Consider the following 21,844-nt stretch of genomic DNA (forward strand, 5'->3'; position numbering starts at 1 on the left):
ATTTCTTAACTTCAAAGTGAAATTTTCCAAGAATATTTTCTGCTTAAATGCAACTCGCATTCTACTGCTGTTAATGTATCCCAAGACAATACTGAATGCAGTGTAGAAGGGCTGTGTGTCCGTAATGTGCCCCATAATGTTATGTTCTGCAGAGATGATGGACAGTAAATCTAAAACGTAGCAGTAAGCCAGTATACAGTACCCTGCTGGTGGAAAAGCTTGCAGCAGTTACCTGTAGCAGTAAACCCCATAAAGGCGGGAAGATTTGCTGGGATAGCCAAAGCTGCGAATGCCCGGTTCTTTAACCCCCCCACAACGTTCCCTTGGGTTTATGATGGGAAACCGTACACTGCCATCTTGCAACCAGCCTCCATCACAGCGGTCCAGCATCTGAAACCTCCAAGAAGAATAGATCTGACCAACCCTCGCTAGACCGGCACCCTCTTTTCTGCAGGCATGTTCTGCCTCTACAAAATTCAATGGGCCTGGAATGTAGAACACAGAGCCTGGAAGAGTAAGAAAAAGATGGATTGCTCACAATCAAGGTATTTACACACTTTAAAAATGATTTGTTGTTTTAATTTAAATAAATTTACCTAGTCGCCTTAAATCTTTTAGATAATTCAACTTAAAAATATTAGTTAACATCCATGTAATAACTTAAAATAATTTTGTCGGAGCAGATGTTCGAATCACGGCTCGTGGTATGTTTCTACACTAATAGAGGCAAATGGACCATAAAAAATCTTGTTGAATCTTGTAAAAAAAGTTGAAACAAATCAATTTAATACAGAGCAGCGTTAAGCAAAAAACTATTCTGAAAACGTTCTTGTTTTAAACAAATGTTTGTTAGATTTTTGTAAATTATAGCCAACTGTTTCAGAGGTAAATGTCATGTTTTACTTCCAAACATGATACATTTCAAGTAACTGAACACTGTGTCTTTTTACAACAAAAAACAACAGAACTGACTTAGTGTTTCATTGATATAGGGGTAAAGAGCAAACATTTCTTTCTAATGACTCTTTGTTTTAAACATAAACATTTTTGCAGTAAAGATTCGAGTTGCAATAAAGTTTTAACTTAAGTGTATGTACAGTAAACATAAGAATAGAAGAATAACTTTAGAATAATATTGTGAGTTTAATGTAATCTGTTTTACATCAAAAATTATTTTTTTGTAAAAGCTATTAAATGCTTAAACCAAATAAGCACCATTAAAATCACAACAAAATCGATGTTCACTTACCCTTAGTGGTAGAGGTGAAGCAGAAAGCATCAAACTGTTCCTGTTCTCTATGGCGTGGCCCATAACTCCGGATGCCTGGCAGGAGACCACCTCCACAAGCCGGCCGCGGGTGCAAAATTGGGTAATGAACAGTTCCATCACTCAGCCATCCGGCGTTACACCAATCCAACCCTTCAGTCCAGGCTGCAGTGCAGGATCAAACATGAGTGTATTCCAAAATGAATACAGGAAATTATACAAAGCACCTCACACCAATGTCAAAGACCCAGCCGTTGAATATTAAATAAATGTTTGATTAATATGCCTACGGGTAAAAACCCTAAAGAAAGGTCACGTAATATCAAATTTGCCAAAATAACGTAAATCAAATGAATGGTGTGAATATGAATATAAGATTCTTACCCCGATAAAGCTGCTTGTATGTGGCAAGAGTTGCATCCTGCTCAGCACAAGCCTCTTGAGCGTTAATGAAAGTAAATCTGTACCGGCCATGTTGGCTTTGGTAAGGAAATACAACTCCTGAAATGAATTGTGAGCCTTTGAAATCTTTTAAAACATTATTTGGAGTTAAGCAATATCTGGAATTTAAAAAATGAGTTAGGTAAGTGGATTAAAGGCGGAGGCTTTTAAGTATATTGAAAGTCATAAATCAAGCTGTCAATAAGAAGATGAAAAGATAACAAGAAAACCTCAGTGAGCTAATACTCAATCAAGTGAGCGTTTCTGTGTCATTCTTCAAAAATCTGTTGTGATAGGTTGTTCTGACTGTACCTTCAACTCTCAGAGTGATGATGACATTTTCATCCTCAATTCCATTGATTAGTTCGCATTGATAGCTGCCATCATCCTCCAGCTCCAGGTCGGTAAGGCGAAGGGAAACATCTAGGCTGTGTGCACGCAGAAGAGAAGCTCGAGGCCCAAGTGAGCCGTAATTTTTATCTGCGTGTCCATTTGTTATGAGCACTATGTTTTGCACTCCCATTTTGAGGGGTTCAATCTTAGTCCACTTCACTCTGTAGTGCACTGGTTTGATCATCATCATACATGGCAAAATGGCGACGTGTCCACGACGAGCACTGACCTCGGCATATACCGGAGGCTCCAGAAGGTATTTCAGTTCTTTGTCGCTTTCTAAAAAAACAGTAAAAGCATTGTGTAATTTAATTGTATGCTGTTATTGTTTGCGGAAATCATTAAAATGAGTTATTGTCTTTATTGTAAAATGCATTCTAAAATGAAATTACCTTGATTGTGGTAGTGGTGGTGTTTTGCATAGATCCAAGAGAAACACCAGACTAATGTCACAAGAACAGCTATACAGTTCATGATGGCATTCAGCAATGGATAGTATTTCCCCTAAATGAACAAGATGATTATGAGGAAAGTAAAATCCTGGTATAATCAATTTAACATTTTAAAATAAGGAAATCCCCAAAAATCTGTGAAGGTTATTTTCATCTGAAGTTGCAGGTGTTCTGGTTGCTACAGTATACAAGCGTTAGATGTGTGATCGAGATTTTTCTGCTCTCTGTTTCAGATGTTAATGAGATTCACACAGATCCCCATTGTTTATTTCAGCAACTCTCCTCTGCGCAAGATGGATCAAGAATGCTTAAAACAGAAAACCTGCACTCAGATTATAGACAGTTTCATATTTTTGTCAGTGAAAAGTTTACTTTTGTTAAATATTAGATGAGCTACAGATGTGTCGTTGCTGCCTGTTTATGTCACACATTACCAAGATGTCCCAGGTAGACATTACATGTTGACGCATTCCGCATTTTTAGATTGGACAGAAAATAGAAAAAATGTAGCAGATTGGGCCAAAGTTTGTGCTTTTATCTCTTTCTCTCTAACCTGAGAGCACAATGACAGCTTTGTCACTAAAGTCCCACAACGCCACCCCATAGGACTGCAGTGAGCATACAACACGAAAAGGAAACAAGCAGTTTGAAGGAAAAGGAGATAATGAAATTCAAGCGCTTGTCAGTGTACTTTGCATTGTACTGATCCATCAATGGCCCTTTTTGTCATCAAATGAATGACATCTTGAAACCCCTCCAAACAAAGGAACGATCGTACATGATGTACACACATACCAAGTTTCGAGCTTTAACTTTATGTTAACCTACTCCCTGGGAGAATAGGGTTCGAGTCAAGGTTGTGTAGTACTAATGATGCATGACCATCAGGAACAAGAGACGGTATTTGATAAATGACATTCTCAGCCCAGCGAATATATAGTTTTGCTTAACTGTCAAGCCCTGGCTTGTTGTACTCTTGTGGCTCAGCACCCCCTCTTTCAACCCCTTTAACTGTTCTGTACTACATAGACAATCAAACAAGTTTGATCTGTTTTGCATTGCTGTGTGTTCAAGAAAATCTTCGGAAACACTTTATTTTATGGTGGCCTTGTTGCACATGTTACATGTATTGACTACAGTATTCATTATAAATTACGTATAAATTACATGTCACTAACCCTGAACCAACCTCTAACCCTGGAGTAAGTACATGCTTGCTAAATATATTACTCTGTACTTAAATGTATAATTAAACTGTTACACGGGCAATGTAAAATAAAATTCAAAACATCCTCTTTTGTGTTCATTAGAGCAATGAAATATATAAAGCCAGTGATTATATAAATATTTGCCTTCCCCTATTCAAGTTGATTGGACTGCGGTCTTGCTATAACTGAAATAGCTGCAAGGAAGCATTTCAAACATGGCCCCTCGAGTGCATGACTTCAATAAATTGACTTTGTCAATACCCATCATCAATCAAGTATCTATATGAGGATCTGTCCTGTCCAAAATCATTACAGGTTACCCAACATGAAGTTTGACAATGTGTACATGTGACACACTGTAGAACAGGTTCATTCTATTTGGGGTCAAACTAAAGTCAAACAGATTTAAATACTTGATAAATGCTGAAAAGGTGCAAAATCGGAATAATTGTGCCGTTTCCATTACATGTATATGTTTTATCAGTATGTTTTTTCAGAGCATTGAACCCATTACCTTTATGCCACTAATGCTCTTCCAACTGAGCTATCTTTTTAATCATTTTTACCAATTGTTTTTGTGTGGCTTGAGAAAAAAGAGTCTTTTAATGCATGTGCATGTGGTTTTGTCAACCATCTGAATGGTTGATTGCGGAGCAAGTTTAAATTACATGGTCAACTCCCGAAAGCAATTTCTTAGGACAGGTTTCCAAGTGTTGTCAAGAAAAAAATCCATTCTCTTTGCATTCCAGTTCCTCAGAAATTAAGTATTTTTGTAGGCTAACCCGGAAGTAAGGGCCACGCTGGTTCCCTCAACTGACGGCCTATGCATTTTCCCCATAGACTTTTGGAAGATAATAAGCTAAAGGTTTATGATGTTTACACGTTTTGACTATCAAGATAATCTTTACAAATTAACACAACATTTGTTATCTTTGAAGCCGAATACAATCGACAGAACTAAAAAGCTAACACTATGCTAAACAGACTACACTTAAGGTCGCTCGATATCAAATGCCTCCGAACTTTATTAAAAATGTGTTCCCTTGTAAGTTATTACTGCGTGAATGAATCCGCATCCATGTTTTAAGAGATGTGTGCCCAGGTTGCCGTATTTGTGAGCTTTCATGCGCGATGAAGTCGCAAGGAAGTAGTCGCTTTTAGCACCTGGTTAGCAACCGCCGCTTTTAAGAAAAATCCCAAGAGGTTTATAATTGTTGTGTTTTATGTCATAGAATAAAACGTGAAAATGTTTAGAGGTTATGTGGACGTCAGACCTTATTTCGGTCAATTTACCAAAAACCAATTCGAAACACCCATTGACTTTGGGGCGATTGAACCGGAAGTCCTAACATGCTTATACTAGTTTCCGGGATTTGAATTCAAAAATACATAATCTCTGAGCTACTCATGTGAATTTGCTATTCCTGCTGAAAGCTGACTGATAAGACAAGATATCTCCACAGTCCACACATTCCTTAAATGAATAGCTGTTTCTTTCTCTTCTAGTCATATGATCATTGTCTGCCAGGAGTCTGAGATTCTGTTAGTAGATTGGCGGTGTTTCTACTGATCAGATAAAGTTTTGTTGCCGTTCATTCGCATGCAAAGTCTTAAGTGTGTGATCACACCTTTTCAGGTTTTACCAGGCCAATATGCCATGACGGGCCCTGATATGTTGCCCTGAACATGCTGAAATGTTGTGCTTGGTTATAATGCTTCCACAACAGGGATTTCACAGAAAAGCAGTTTTAGTTATTTTGTTCACCTTATGTTCTAAGATAAAATCACTGACACTGAGAGATAACACGCCATAGGTTGTGACAACGTTATGTCTGGCTCAATCAGCCACTCAAACAAACATTTTTTTTTGTTCGGTTTTAACCATTTTCGGTTAAGAAGCAGTACTGTAATTTGATCATTTTTATAAAGTAACTGTTCATCTTTTTTCTCCCAAAGATGTTGTAGGTAAAATCATCTCCCAAATGTCACTCTGTTTTTTTTTAAATCGCTGATGGCTGACATTTTTTGAGATTTTTTTGAGGCATGTGCACTTCAACGTGACAGTCACGCGGTGAGAGATATCTCTTGCTCGCTTTGTCTCACACACGAATGGAATCTTACTCATAAATCAATGTTTGTTCACCTATTGCTCCCAGATGCAATGTTGATTTAGAGGGAATGCACTCATTGACCAAGCCAGAACTGAACATCTGTGGGAAAATGAGAATAAACAATCATCAACGATAAACAAGTCATGTCTATTTTGTCTTCTACTGAACATGAACTCTCACTTTAATTATAATACCCTAAATTTTGTATTAAATTAACTATCCCTGCCATCAACCGACCCTTAATTTATTGCAATACTAGTATAGTAGAAGGGGGGTTTGCTTATCTGTAAACATTTCTGATAAGTTTTCTTTTAAACTTACGTGGCTCATTGAGGAGGCACAAGGTGCTGTGATAAATTCTAGTTGCAGACATGTATATGGTGTTAAATAGAAATTGCGCTCTCTGTGTTTTTCATTTTCTTCTAACCTTCCCCTCATTTTGCTTTCTACCTTGAAGTTATGTATGCAGGTCCTGTCATGCTATTATCTTCTGTGATCTTGCATGGCGTCGCCTGTAGCTGCTTATGCTACCAATGTTTCTCATTTTATTCCATCCCACCATGTCCCGTCTTCAAAGTGATCGTTGAATTTTTTATCTTACAAAGATTGAATCCCCACATTTCACAGCAATTGTTTGCATGCATGTTAAGCAATATCTGAAGAGTTTGCAAAATTAGATACTTTTTTTTTTTTTAAATGCTTTTTATTATGTTATCATGTTTTTATTGTGTTTTATTGTGTAAGTTAGCTGTATTCTTTTTTGCTATTTTTTGAGTTATCTCATTTTGGAACCAAACTTATGCCTGAAATTTATATTCAATTGACCGAGCACTCAACAAATGAGATTAAAAAAAAATCTTGTCGAGCTGGAAAAATACATAATAATATCGCATAAAACATGATTCATATAATTACATAAACCAATATTTTTTTACATTGCGTCACTCCTTATTTATCTTGTGGTACAGTTCATGAATTTAATTTTCAAGAACTCTTGATCGGCGACGCGCGCCCCTCCCCCACATACACGCTCACGAGCACAATCTGACGAAAATTCAAAACGGCTCCTTTATGTCAGTTCAGGTAATGTATAAAACCACGGATTTATAATAAATTACCTCACAAATCACATATAAGGGGCGCATACGGTATACAGTACATTTACTTTCATCCTTGGGTTTATCATTGAGTTTTAAAATTATTGTAAGTTTATCTATTGGAGTCACCAAATTTCAAAGACTCTGTTTAGATAACTAAAAAGTTAAATGGCGTTGGATCTTCATTAAACACAACTTTTACCTCAGTAATGCTGTCGTTAAACAGACGAAGCTGATTTTATATGAACCATACCAAATCACACACACATCAAGGTAACGTTACACGTAGGCTGGCTGTTATAAAATAAGAAAATGAGATATGCTTTTTACTTAAATTTGTTGTATGTTTAAGTTCGTTTTTATTCTGTCTATATCACCCCTCCCCCATCGTCAACCTCGTCAGATCCTCCCATCATTAGACCTATTTGAAGAAAACAATTAATGGCCCTTTACTGTTAGTTCAGGTATGTAATATGTATAACCATATACTGTAATCAATACCCTCATATGTAAATGATACATACTGCATAAAATTTAATAAGCATTTATATTTAAGTGTTATGCTAAATGCATTTACTGTAAACCTAAAAAGTGTCCCAGGATGGTGTTTCGTCTCTTTTAGTAGTCCGGTAGTTAGCTTACTGTACATTTGTAAAGTTAACATGTCCTTGTTTCCTGTACTCTGGAGTGTTTGGGCGGGGTGGGGTGGGTAATGCTTCAATGACAATGGCTTTTCACACTGCACTTAACCCAGGGTTATATTTCATTCTTAACCCCGGGTAAACAAACATTTCCCACTTGTAAATTTGAAGCGGGGTTATTTTACTTGGGTTTTTTTTACTTTACTTTTGCAGGGTAAACACTGCATTGCGGTGCCAAACGTGTGCAGTGTGTATCGAAGCTGCGGTGGAATGATACTCAGTGTTGGGTGTAACTAAGTAATTAGTTACTGTATTTTAATTACTTTTCCCTTGAAGAAGTAAAGTAAGGGATTACTCACATGTTTTCTGTAATTTAATTACAGTTACTTGTGATGTACTTAAACTAAATACTTTGTGAAATATATGCGTGTGCAATAGTGTAATTGACATCAAAATTCAAAGTCTTACTTTAAAATCTGTAAAATGTATTATTCTCACATTTGTAATACTTTGGTCAGTTAATAATATTATTTATTTGAATGAATTAAAAAAGTCGTTTCATGTCTATCCTTAAATCACTTAACAAATCAAGGTTGATGTAGCTTATAGAAAATAATTAGTAATGAGTAACTAAATACTTTTTGGATAGAGTAATTTGGACAGTAATCTAATTACACTATTGAATATGTAATGAGTTACTAGTAATTAATTACTTTTTCAGAGTAACTTACCCAACACTGATGATACTACCGTAGCAACGGACACCCAATCAAAAACTGAACAGCGCTTACCTCATTTCACAAGCTGTGTACAGTCACAGAAACTCCATGTGCTGTGTAAACAATCCTTTGAGTTTTTATTTATTTGAGTAAGTAAGGTCTTGGGGGGCTAAAAACGTCCAAAAAAGATTTGTGAGACGTCATTATTTTCTCCGATTTTTACTCCGTCAGTTTGTCGCTGGAGTATTTATCCAATCATGACACTGCAAATATGCAAACAAGAACGTTAACCACGGATTTAGTGATGTACAGTGTCAATTGTCAGGATATGAATACCCAGGGTTATCTCTTAACCCCTTGTAAATTATAAGCAGTATGAAACGTGCAACAGATAACCCAGGATTCTGTTTACCTGGGGTTTAGAATAACCCAGGGTTAACGATTTCAAGTGTGAAAAGCACTGTGCAGTCACATCTCAGGAGGTTTTTAATAAAAAAAGTTTGACTTCCAAATGCCTCCCATTGACTCCCATAGCAGAAAAATACAATCTTCCAAATGTCTTCTTTTGTGTAAAACAGAACAAAAAAAAAATAGGCCATTTTTCCTACTATGGGAGTCATTGGGGTACACAGTGAGTTCGCCAGTATGAACGCCATTGCAATCAGAACGACTCGCAAACTAATGACTCCTTTGAACCAATTCGTTTAAACAGAATGTAAGAGATCATTGAATCATTCAAAGCTCAGTGCACTAAAAGAGAACGTATGGTGTGAATGAGCTCTGCTCATTTACTTAGACTGGTTAATTATGGGCTAAAAAGTAAGTTGAAATGCATAAAAGGCTTCTATTAAAATGTTCAACTTTTCCGTTTGATTAAATAAATGTAATGCTTTATATAACTTATTAGTTGTCATTTTCATATTTTTTTGTAGAACTTTTAATTTAAGTGCTTTTTTAAGGCACTTGATGGGACTGTAGGCCTACACGCAGCACCTCCGCCTAATTTTGAGCCAGGAAAAACCCTGGATGTATCATTAATAAATGTCAGTTAAAGATGCACTACGTGCCCAAATGACAAGTTAACTGTTTTCACCCCTGTTCAATATATTTGGATGGATGGGGTTTTGCTTGGACCTGTAGCTGCACGTAAAGGAATTCCAGTATATAAGATCTCAAGATCCTTCTAAAGAGCCCTCTTGCCACTAGATTTTTTAATGATAAGGAGATCTCATAGAAGTGACTTTATCTCTTATACAGATTTAGCTACAGGCATTTACCACCAAGTTCAGAGACATCTCTTTCAACCCTCATTCTTCCATTTTGTTCAAGCCGTTTGCACCCGAAGCAGTGGTAAGAGTCAGGTTTGACTTGATTTCTCCTGTAGCTTGAATTGCCCTGTGATGTACATTTCACTGGTTCACACAGAGAGTGTTGTACTGTTAAAACTACTCTTGTAATTTTCTCTAAATTTCTCTATTCAAATTCATTGGGCTGAAACATCTGTATGAATAAATGTATTAGTGCTCAAAATTTCCCAAATCCTTACTATTTGTCAGAAGGGTTCATTATGAAAGACAAGAGTGATAGAGTTAGCAAGGGTGTTAACGTAGACAGGGCTTATGTACAAACAGAAGCAAGCATTTGGCAATCTGGTGCTCTTCAGGTATTCTTATACAGTAGTTTGAATCTTTTATCAAAGACACACACACAGATGCATAGATCAAAGGTTTCAACCCGTCAATTTCAACCAAAGACTGATACTTGAGGAATTAGCTTCAGGGTTCGTTCAAAATCTACTTCACTAAAGCTGTGCCTAAGTAGCTCCTTCTAAGTGATAGTGTTTTGTATTATGTTTGTCAGAATATGTAGTCTATGACTTAAGCAGCTGTGCTATATATTACAAATAGTTGTGAGTAAAGGGAATTTTTAAGCATGATGGACGATTGTATATTGCTTCGCAAATGGCACACTCAAGGCTGTGGACATTATCTCCCAAAGTGCCTCATTGACTTGTTGCATAAGTCAGGTATCTTGTCTGATTAATCACTTTGCATATCTCCATCAGTGCATTTCATATTTTACCCTCAGGTTATTGGCAAAGGTTCTTGCATAACTGTAAGTATTTTGCAAAAAATTTGTTTGTCCATGGTATGAAGCGTGCACTTATTATCCCCCTGTTATATTTTAAAGAGTGCAAAGAGGGATTTACCTGCTTTCTTTATCTTCTTTCTCTAAATTGCTCTTGTTTGATGAAGAGCCGGATTAGTGGTTTCCTATTGTGGGATTCCTCTGACTGTAGAAACATGAAACCAGCCAATAGATTGTGAATTCAGCAATGTTTCAGCAGTGTTTCTGATGTTTCCAGTATTGCTTTAACCATGTTTAATGAATTGTTTATATGAACTCACAAAAACACAATATAGGTCATCGATTTAAAACTCTATTTATTGACATTTGTTTGTATCATGAGGTTGTATGCAAATATATTTGTAATGTTTTATTAGACTTAAACTTCTGGACGAGAAAAGCGTAAGCTGGCCATCAATCAGTACTTACTTATTTTGTTTAATTGTGCTTGGTTCTGTACATTTTTAACAGTTGTACCTGTGTATTAAACATAAACCACTATCTCCAAGTATGAAAAAGACACACCTACGACAGAGGCAATCCGCCTTCGTGTTGCGTGTTTACAGCCCACATCGGCAAATTTTACGGAGCAGTGACAATTTTTAGTCCTTAATGCACTTACCGTACCCACTTCCTCCTTATATACGAACTAAAACATTTTTTTATATAAAAATATATATGATATTAAACACATTTACACCTACCCACAAAAATATGTCTCTGATAGAAATTCTGAACTGTTGTTAATGTTGTCATTACTGTATTTTGAACTTTCCAATTCACTTTACTTCTATCCACTTTCATCTTTTATGTTTACTTCCTTGTTACATTATTGCTACACAGTTTTGGCCTAAATACCCTTAATGGCCTAAGTGTTACAAACATTCTTTGTACACCTCATTTCAAACAAGGTGAGGGCGGAGTAAAGAATTGCTGCGAATCAGTAGACTTCAGAGAAGGTGGGTCACTAGAAGCTAAACTAACAATAAAAAGACTTGTATCAGCTGATGTTCTCTTGCACTCTGCCAGACCCATCAGACGCTGTTCCACGCTCCAGAAGAGTGAAGGGGATAGAGGGTGAGCAAAGGAAACTGAGAAAGGAATCACCATGACTGACTCTTCCACTAACATGAGGCTACGACTGCCTCTGTTGTGCATCATCTTGGAGGTCATTCTCATTATTCTCTTTGGAGCACTGGTGGAGTATAACCATGACACAGATGCCAAGAAGTGGAATGAAAATGGAACCCATAGTGCGCATGAGTATAAGAATGAATTCTACTATCGCTATCCCAGTAAGTAAAACAGGAACAGGAGAAGTGCATGTAGAGTAACATTGAAGGGAATGTGGGCATATTTAGAAATTCTTTTTTTAATTGTCCTATACATTTTAGATGATGGTTTTGTGCCTGTCTTTATTTTAACAAGGAAAACAAGCACTCACCACTAAAGTTTCAAGGTGTGCACCTATTCAACCAACACCTGTGCAAGCTCTGCGTAAAATGGGCTGAGACATTTCTGTGTTTCTGAGGTTTTAGACCTGTGAAATGCAATATCTTTGTAAACATTTTCAGACCATTCTCCATTGCCAAGTTTATAACCAGTATTTCAACGTTATCTGTGCAATTTTTACACTTGTTTGGAAAGAGGTTTTACCTTAAGTGGCGGCCTCACCCGAGTCACGTTTTTTATTGCATATTGTGCCTGTATTATAAACACAGTACACACCTTAGAGTAAAAAAAGGAAGCTGAATTAAATAAACTGTCAAAAAGACTCTTCGAAAACTTTATAAAGACAATAATCCTTCTTTAGCAGGAATTTGATTTGTTGCTTAAGTGAAGATTTAGCTTTCCATATTTCTGATCTTCACTATAGGAAATAGAGAATGAGTTGAGGGAGATGACAGGGAGTGGTCACATTAAGTTTGAAGTTTCACTGCTCAATGGACTGCACACATTTTTGAATGCTTTAAGCATACTCAAATACAATAAATAAATATTTTTACTATTTTAAATCAACATTTATTTCGGCATCTCAATGGCATGACAAACTTAGAGGAAAAACTTGGAGAAACAGTTTATGAGTTGCCAATGAAGAGTGTACGAGGTATGTGGGCCAGCATGCCCACTGGGGCTGTGCCATCCTCATTGGTGCCCGGGTCAATGGCCAGTTGCCTGGCAACAGTATAATTGTGTGAAAAGAAGTGAAATAGCTGAATGAATGAGTCTACACAAAGAAGCACACAAGGGTTAATGTCAGGTTCAGTGTGCTCATAGAGCGATTTTATTTGGCTGCTGTGATAGCACCTATAAACGCTGTAACTATATACCCCTTTCAAGCTTTTACATGTGACTGCACAGACTCACATCAATGATAAATTACACTTTATGAAATTATTATCAATGATATTAAATCTATCGGAATGATAAAGAAGATAATGGAAAAATAACTTAAACTGTTTGTCTTAGGTTTCCAGGATGTGCATGTGATGATCTTTGTGGGCTTCGGTTTTCTGATGACATTTCTGCAGCGTTATGGATTCAGCAGTGTGGGATTTAACTTCCTCATCGCAGCCTTTTCCCTACAGTGGGCCACTCTTATGCAGGGCTTTTTCCATGGCATGCATCACGGCAAGATCCATGTTGGTGTGGAAAGGTAAAGTCAAATCGCACATAGCAGATTTCATTTAAGTTCATTTTAGGGTTCTGAAGACCAGTAGTTGATGTTTTCTTTGAGCACAAAAAAAAAGAGCAATGCTACTGTGCATAGATATACAGTGTTTTCAAAACTACTGAAAAAGCAGGGCTCCAGACTGCGACTAAATGCGACCAGTTTTCGAAACAGCCCAGTAATACTCGCGCATGTGCGACCTGCAAATTTGGAAATTCTTCTAGTTGTTATTTTATGTGAAAGGCTAGAACAGTGCGAGCCCAGTCAACTGTGCGCCAGTGCGCGGCTTACTCACATGATGTTTCCCGCAAATGGGGAAACGTCATTTATCTGTGGATTACTTGAGACAGCGCTGGATCATTTCAAATCCGTTCACAGCTAGGACGAATGGCAGATGAAGGCTCTTGTTAAGTTTATTTTACAGTACATTTACATGTGTTGTGTAAACAAGAGAAAAAGTGTCCTTAATACACAATTAAATCACCGTGAGAACATAACACAAGGCCTTTCATTTTGCTTTAATGTGTAACACTGTAAACAATTAAATATATAATTTTTGACAAGCACAATTTCTGTTGGTTCAAATGAATTTGGTTACAGTCTCTTTTTTTAGCACCAATCAATAATAAAGCTTCTCTGTAGACTCTGCCTGTTTTTAAATAAGCAGAACCAAATCTGCTGTCATCAAGTAACTTAATTGTCAGTATATCAGTAATACAGTTATTTTGGGGGAAAATGTGAATAAATGCGTTGCAGGCTGATTTAAGGTGTGGCCCTAATTTTTTGGTTTCACTTTTAAAATTTTCAGTCAGGGCCTACAGTGCTCCTACTAAAACAAGTTAGTCTGGAGCCCTGAAATGTAACCAACCCAGCCACACATTTGCTGCAGCTGTGTTCTTTAATTGGATTTACAGCCGAGCAGCACCACCAAGTGGATTCTACGTGTAACAGCTGACTATAGTGTACAGTCTACAGTATACCGCATCATAATTACATTTACTGACCGCAAAGATGTTTTTTTTGCAGTATGATTAATGCAGACTTCTGCACTGGGTCAGTGCTGATCTCTTTCGGGGCCCTTTTGGGAAAGACCAGTCCTGTGCAACTGCTTGTTATGGCCGTTTTCGAAGTGACATTGTTCGCTGTCAATGAGTTCATCCTACTCTCTCTCCTTGGGGTGAGTGTCCTTGGTATCTTATTGGATAGAGAAATTCTTTATTGGAATATTCAAATCCGGTTTCACATTTCTTCAACATATTAATTTTCCAAACACTGGAAAGCTTTGGCAAATGCATAAGTATGACATATGCTGATTAACAGAATGTGCCTTGATAGTATATTTTGTATAATTTGATTCCTTTTCTCCATATTCTCTTAATCTGTATTTATAAAGCGGTTAAAAGTCAGTCTTGATCATAAATTGCGTTAATCTTTACTAGTTAGATAAATTATATTTGAATATCCACAGAGAAAGCTAATTAACTGATTTACATTTAATAGGTGTTGTTATAACAGGTAAATGTAAAATAATATCTATAGGCTAATGATGCTGGAGGTTCTATGACCATCCATACATTCGGCGCATACTTTGGCCTAGTGGTGTCCCGTGTTCTGTACAGGCCAACCTTGGAAAAGAGCAAACACAGAAACTCATCTGTCTACCACTCTGACCTCTTTGCAATGATCGGTGAGTCACTTAAATATTTTACTTACTTATACAAGTAAAGATTTTGACTTGTGGTTAACCAAACTGTTGCTTTTCATTTGTCTAACTGTCACATTGCACTTTTCTCTATTGTGTTCAGGTACCATCTATCTGTGGATGTACTGGCCCAGCTTCAACTCAGCCGTTACAAGATATGGGGATCCCCAGCACAGAACTGCCATGAACACCTATTACTCTCTGGCTTCCTGCACACTGGCGACATTCGCTTTCTCTTCCCTACTCAGCCATGATGGCAAATTGGACATGGTGAGCACCCCCTTCTGGTTTTACTATGAAATTACTTTAAAACCTTATGCACTGTTTGAAGGACAGGTTTCCATTTCCCAAAGCCACTTTTGGCGCATTTAAGGGATAAAGTTTATAATTTGCAACTGAACCCATGACCATGCTGTACCAGTATAGTTCCAGGAACTTTTCCATTCTTTGCTCTCAGGCTTTATAAAATGCTTCAGTTAAACTTGGTCATGTGTTTTTCAGGTGCACATCCAGAATGCTGCTCTGGCAGGTGGTGTTGCTGTTGGAACAGCTGGCGAGATGATGCTGACTCCAGTTGGCTCTATGATCGTGGGATTCCTGGCTGGAACGATTTCAGTTCTGGGATACAAATACCTCACGGTTAGTTGCCCACAGTCGCGTACCTACAATTCAGCCACAAAGCTGTGACACACAACTGTAAACATACATAAGCCACAGTCTCATGTGGTTTTTCATACTCTGCCAGCCGATTTTGGAGAAGAAGCTAAAGATCCAGGACACTTGTGGTGTTCATAACCTGCATGGAATGCCAGGAGTTCTGGGAGCTGTGGTGGGTGCTGTCACTGCTTGCCTGGGATCCAAGGAAGTTTATGGAGATGGGTCAGTACTGTATCTCTTTGTGAATATTTAGATAATGGTTTATGATGATGATGATGATAATGTATGATTTCATCATCAAACAAATCTGTAACACCTAATAGTGTTTGTAATTAAATTAAGTCTAACATGGATAGTGTGGAGTAAATGTTATTATACAAAAAACTTTATCATGTAAAGTATTCTTTGTCAGGGCAGACACTTATTGGTTGCCATCTTCTTACACAGATTTAAAAAAGTGTTTTCTGAAAGTGAATCTGCTAGTTGGAGCGCTTCATATCAGGGTGGCATGCAGGCTCTCTCCCTGGCTATCACACTCGGAATGGCTCTGTTTGGTGGTCTTCTTACAGGTGGGTGTTCAGTTGTGTGTATGCTTATGACATGCCTTTATTAGCTTGTGTGCAGTGAATTGTGATTTGTGCAGTCCAAAAATGTCTAACAATATGTGTGCACTCCTTAGGATTAATTCTAAAGCTGCCAATCTACGGTGCTCCTAAGGATACTCACTGCTTTGAGGATGGTCTTTACTGGGAGGTAAACACTTCAAAACGCTTTCATTAAATTTTTTATATCTGTATTTAATTAACGCTATGTTTTGGTTTATGCTGTAATGAAATCTGTTTGTTTCAGTTACCGGGCGAGGAGGAAGATCACACTGAGCTCACCGAGGTTGCCACACAAAACGAAGTTGAAAAACTGAACAACTAAATTACCAGTTTTCTTGTTCTTTTGGTGTTGTTTCATGATATTATACATGTATTAAAAATTCTGTTAACTGTAATGTTCTCTGCAGGTGCGATTTATTTTTCTGATGCTCTTTAAATAAACCCACAAAATTTGTTCCATTATTGTTATTAGCATTATTTGTTGTTAGAAAATCGACGGAAAGTCCTTTCCAGGCTGAAAACCAGATAAGGGTTTCTGATAGCTGCGAGAAACAACTGGTGAAGGGGCTCAGCAGAAATCATCTGCTGGTACAAAGAAGTGGCAGTAGCTACTAAAACCGGATGTTGGCTGTTGCTGACACAGATTTAGGAAGTGCCTCCCGCTTGAAGTCAGCTGCACCAAGACCAAAAATGACAGGAGAACAATGTGAAGACATGTGAATAACACAAATTAATGCATCAATATGACTTTGTTTTCCAATTATTAAATTAACGTATAGTGCATTATAGTACTCGTTAATATCTCAATAATGAGGTTCAGTGTCAATCAAATTGGAGCAAGTATTAAAAGTTGTCACAAAAACGTGGTAATCATAAAATCTTTAAAATGTTAGCTGAATCTAAAATTAATTGGACATGTTAGATTAGATTATTTGTTTCTATTTACATTTTTCAAATGTATAAATTGTAGGTAGAATTGCCTATGTATTGGTTGTTATGTTGTATTTTTTATATACTTTCAGAGTTAACAGTTAAGCAAATTAAAATTCAATACCTGTCTGAATGACAAAAACATGCTCCAGTTGATTACCTCTATCCAAATTCATATTTTGCTATTTGCTAACACAATATTAATTTTATTAAAGGAACTAAGACTAAACTCAAGGCAGTATTTCATTTATTCACATGATCACAAACCCAGAAGAGATGTTTAGACATAATGAAAGTTACTGACAGCCTCAGCAACCGTTAACATGACTTGGATGAACTAGCCCTTTTAGTACAAGGCAACACAGATTGTAGATGTTAACGTTTCTTAGTTTTTTCAATAAAAATCCTTTAACCCTTATGTGCTTTCTTTGACATTTTTGTTCATTTCAATTTTGTTTTCTTTGTCGTTTTAAATGTGTTTATGCAAACCTCATACATTTTACGAAATATGTGTATTTTTATTGGATTTTTTATGTTTTGCTCTGTTTTGTTTAATAAAGGTTTTATAAACCAGGTACACACAGTTTGTTAGTCAAAAATGTCCTTGTTGAATCCCATTAAACCTACAGATTTTTTTCGGTTAACCCTGCAAGCATAAACCATACATTCCACAAAAAGAATATCTAGAAAATTCAATGTTTTTGAATGAGTATTATTTACTTTTTGATAATTCGATTTTCTCCATTTAAGTCTTTGGAGCTTTTCAGGCAAGCTGAACAAAAGAGAGCTATAACTGTGTTTATGTGTTTGTATAGATGTCAAAGTGTAGTTTGTATGCGTGTACGGAAAAATGTTTGTGTGTGTGTCTATGTTTAATGTTTGAAAGAAAGACATCATATGTTACAGAAAATTACAAATCCAACTCCTTATTTTCAAGTCACTGCTCACCTTTTTGCATTATTATTCAGTTTTTTTACTGAGATTTAAGGTGAGCTTGATTTTGATGTAGAAAGGCTTTTGGAGATTTTTTAAGTCTAAGTGAGAGGGTTTTTTTTTAGAAAAAAATAAAAAATAACAATGCATTAAAATTATTGACGTTGTTGATTAATAACAAATCCAAGACTGTAATAATGAAAAATCTACTTCAAATTTAGTATTTTTTTAATGAAAAATAAAAGGGGCACCATGTAAACAAACTGGTATTTAAAGGGTTAACATTCTGAAAATTAATGAATGTTTGGTAGTTATGATAAGAACTGATTCTAGTAAAAAATAAAAGTCATTGAAAGTGTGAAAAAATATGGATATGTTATATTTTCATGACCGTTTTTGGACATAGACATTGTTAGCCTAAGTATGAGTTTTTTTTATTGATGCGCAAGGGTTAAAGCCCTGTGCTTTTATCAGAAGTCTCCCAATACGATCCCTTATGAAACCACTAGATGGTGATACAGAGCTACCCACGACCCTATAGTGACTCGAGAGAAGGAGCGAAGCTCATTATTCTGATGGTTATCTCTCTAAAATACTTGCCACTTTTATTCTATATTAAATATTAGCAAAGATGGGAAAACAGTCGTAAGCCCCTGTGGAAAACGTTTTTCATTTATGTTTATGTTTTATTCACTAAAACGCATGACATTTGAATTTTAAACAACATTAATTTTTCATCAATATAAAACAGCATGTGAATTAAATACAAATGATTTTATATTTAGTTTCCTATGAGCAAACTTTTACTCTGATCTCAGATTGCTTAAATCTGAATCGTTTTACAGATCAAACTTTTCACAAATGTGGTGAAAACACATAATTTCTTTACCAGAAATAAACCCAGAAAGACAAACGAGATTTTAATTGAACAGTTGAATTTATAATTCATTATGTTTAAATAGACTCACTATTAGCAAGCACATATAATTTAAATAATTATAACAATCATTTAAATATTAATTTAAATAGTTTGAATATTGATATTTCTTTTGTTTCTTTGTTTATTTTAATAGTTTACATTTGGTTGTGTGATTGTGTGGTTGAATACAAATATTTTTACAATGTGTATAGCGTGAGAGTGATTGGTGTCTGTGTTTCGGTAAACATCAAATCTCGCTGATGATTCCCAGTGAAAGCGTTTAATTCATGAATGCGTAATGGCGCAGACCATCGCCGCAAAGGGTTAACGGAACGTCCAGATGGTCTCCGTCGCGTAATTAGCACAGTTTCACTTTCGAGGATCAAACGGAGAAGAAAAAGTGGGGGTCTTATTTTGATAGCACGTTATTAGGAGCGCCGGGAGCTCGCAGGCGATGCGCGTAAGGGCTCTACGCCCCCTTTTCATTCGCTCAGTGCGGGTTTTACAGAGACGTGAACCAGTGCCAAGGTCTTTTCCCAGGCCTCAGACAGGTGGACAGCTGGGACGTGAATAGGCGCTAACACTGAAGTGCTTAATTGCGCTTTATAATCAGCAAAATGAGAAGTGCACGTAATAAGACATTTACATACTTGATTTGTTTGAAGCATTTTAGAGAATAAAAAGTAAAGTCTCCTGGTTATTGAAGTAAACTTAATTTATTAGCAAATGGCATTATTGGATAACGTATTTCAATTGTTTTGTTGAGAGACGTTTTAAAGAAATGTATTTTTGCATTAAACTCATTTTGGATATCTCAATTAAGGTGTGTGAGTAATGAAATGGTCAGAGAATTCACTTTGCTGTTTCTCAGTGGGTCAGTGGAAGTATATGCTGAGGGGAAAGTCCTGTGTGAGTTTTGAAAGCCGGTCTGTATAGGGAAAGTGCTTGTCTTTAGCTCACATTAACAGGATTACAGGCAGGCTGTGTTCAGGGGCCGTGGTCCCTTTCAACAGCAGGCCTCCCTCTGATAAGTCCTCACACAAACAGCACAACGGGAGAAATAGAGAGAGAGAACCAGTGGATTACAATTACAATGACACCTTACAAATGTTTATTTAACATTATATCCAGGACAAAGGACTTCTCAGTCTACCCAACTGCAGATTCTACTTGAAATTTTTATTTGACTGTACACTTCAGAACAATATGACTGCTGTATTGGTCTGCTATGGGCTTTACTAAAGACCGATGGAAGATCTGGCTAGGAAGTCTTCTCTTCTTCAGCTAGTGGAGGTGTTTGCGATCTGAATGGGAGAGAAAAACAGCATAATGGTGGCATAGTGGAGCTCACACCTGCTTCCGCCGATGGCAGCAAGTTCAAGAGTTTCATTAAGCAGAGAGGAGAGCAAGAACAAAATGAACAACCGAGCCATGAGAGAGAAAATGCCAACTAATGGTTAATTATATTGTTAAATGCAATAACGGAATTCTTGCAAGAAAACTCGAATAAATAGCTACTCTTCAATAGCAAATACGTTCAACTGAATTTGTCGTATGCTGCAGTGATTAAGGGATTTTTGGTCTTACAAGGCCTCCCTCTGGGACCATTACATTTAATGAAAACAACAAAGGGGGTGACAAGGTCCTTTAGGGAGAGAGGATTGCTGGACACGGAGGGGACAAAACGCCCTTTACCGACCCCCTTGCGAGCCTCCGCATGCTTGACATTGCGGGAGGCGTGAACCTGGTCAAAGGTCGGTCCAGGTCAAGTGGGGTGAAGACATCATAGAGTCTTAATTGAGTTGGTGCTGTTGAATGAGGAGGTGACAGTGGAGGGGCTGCATCTTGCTCAGCTGATCGAGTGGGTCGCTTTTACAAGAAGCTTGGGTGTGTGGATTTGTCTTTGGCCACATATAGAACATCTGCAAGATCATGCAGGGACCAGAAATTTGACAAACTAAGATTTTAAAATTATTCATTATATAAAACATCTTAGATCTAAGCATCCAAACCTAGGTTTATTTCTATCTGGGTATTCATTTTCAATCTGGTTTCACAATATGAAAACACTGACTTTGTGAAAGATATACATTTATACCACTTCATAAACTGTAGCATTATAGAATCAATGTGCTGTGTGAGGAGCTTATAATATTGTGTTCAATTTTAGGAAAAGAGAAGTGAAGGTCGGAAAGTTCTGCTCGGATGAGGGTGGCAAATAGAGGACTGCCGTGTTGTGAAATAAGGACCAATTCTTTCCAATTTACCTCTTCACCCCAAAACAAAATTCTGTCATCCTTCATTCACCTTCATGTTGTTCAAAACCTGTATGATTTTTTGCTTTGAAACACGAAATAAGATATTTTGAGAAATACCTCATGGGTTTTGTTTGTGTAAGTCAGTGGAGTCCTGTGTTGTTTGGCTACCAAAGTTCTTCAAAATATCTTCTTTCGTATTCTGCAGAAAAAAATAATATCGTATATGTTTGGAATGACATGAAGGTGAGTAAATGATGAAAAAAGCAGTTTTGGGTGAACTATCCCTTCAAGCAAATGATAGCAGAAGCATCACATAAAGGCACAAACAGACATCCTTGTGCTCAAACCCTGTAGAACAAAAACTAATTCTTAAAAACATATTCACATTAAACACACGTTTCAACATAATACACAAAAAGCACAAAATGTGACCAGCAAATCAATTCACTGGCTGTCTTTCTCACACACACACACACACACACACACACTGTGTGATTCGACCCCCTCCGCAGCTTCTCGTAATTAAAACAGGAGGTGTCTCCACAATGCTCTTTTGTCTTAGTGCAGCGTGGTGAGAAAAAGAGTCCAGTGGCTGCATATTAATGAGGCTGGGTGTCCGTGGATGGGCTGCATGAGCAGAGGAAATAAAAAACACTGGACCTATTTTCGCTCCTCCTACGCTCGTGGAAGGATACGTCATGTGCCAAATCACC

General features: G+C 37.0%; 2 protein-coding genes across 4 annotated transcripts; one reads left to right on the top strand and one right to left on the bottom strand.

The window, feature by feature from the left end:
* Positions 1-25: 25 nt before the first annotated feature.
* Positions 26-6,284, bottom strand: hapln2 (hyaluronan and proteoglycan link protein 2). Of its 2 annotated transcripts, XM_056762997.1 has the most exons (7): positions 6,194-6,284; positions 5,905-5,971; positions 2,494-2,605; positions 2,021-2,380; positions 1,652-1,768; positions 1,250-1,432; positions 26-506 (listed from the first exon to the last, which is right to left on the bottom strand). In XM_056762997.1, the coding sequence occupies exons 3-7, from the start codon at positions 2,573-2,575 to the stop codon at positions 229-231; spliced, it is 1,020 nt and encodes a 339-aa protein (XP_056618975.1). In that variant the 5' UTR covers positions 2,576-2,605; positions 5,905-5,971; positions 6,194-6,284; the 3' UTR covers positions 26-228. The 2 variants fall into 2 exon arrangements, with proteins under 2 accessions (XP_056618975.1, XP_056618974.1); XM_056762996.1 differs by lacking the exons at positions 5,905-5,971; positions 6,194-6,284 and having other exon boundaries at positions 2,494-3,758.
* A 581-nt stretch (positions 6,285-6,865) lies between these two features.
* rhbg (Rh family B glycoprotein) lies at positions 6,866-16,553 on the top strand. 2 transcript variants are annotated; one of them, XM_056762728.1, is made up of 11 exons: positions 6,866-6,955; positions 11,486-11,751; positions 12,926-13,112; positions 14,154-14,304; positions 14,667-14,814; positions 14,933-15,099; positions 15,331-15,468; positions 15,575-15,708; positions 15,934-16,055; positions 16,166-16,239; positions 16,336-16,553. In XM_056762728.1, the coding sequence occupies exons 2-11, from the start codon at positions 11,565-11,567 to the stop codon at positions 16,411-16,413; spliced, it is 1,386 nt and encodes a 461-aa protein (XP_056618706.1). In that variant the 5' UTR covers positions 6,866-6,955; positions 11,486-11,564; the 3' UTR covers positions 16,414-16,553. The 2 variants fall into 2 exon arrangements, with proteins under 2 accessions (XP_056618706.1, XP_056618705.1); XM_056762727.1 differs by lacking the exon at positions 6,866-6,955 and adding an exon at positions 11,396-11,415.
* The last annotated feature ends 5,291 nt before the right edge of the window (positions 16,554-21,844 follow it).

The sequence above is a fragment of the Triplophysa dalaica genome, chromosome 12 (genome assembly GCF_015846415.1).
Source record: "Triplophysa dalaica isolate WHDGS20190420 chromosome 12, ASM1584641v1, whole genome shotgun sequence".
In the NCBI taxonomy this organism is placed as follows: domain Eukaryota; kingdom Metazoa; phylum Chordata; class Actinopteri; order Cypriniformes; family Nemacheilidae; genus Triplophysa; species Triplophysa dalaica.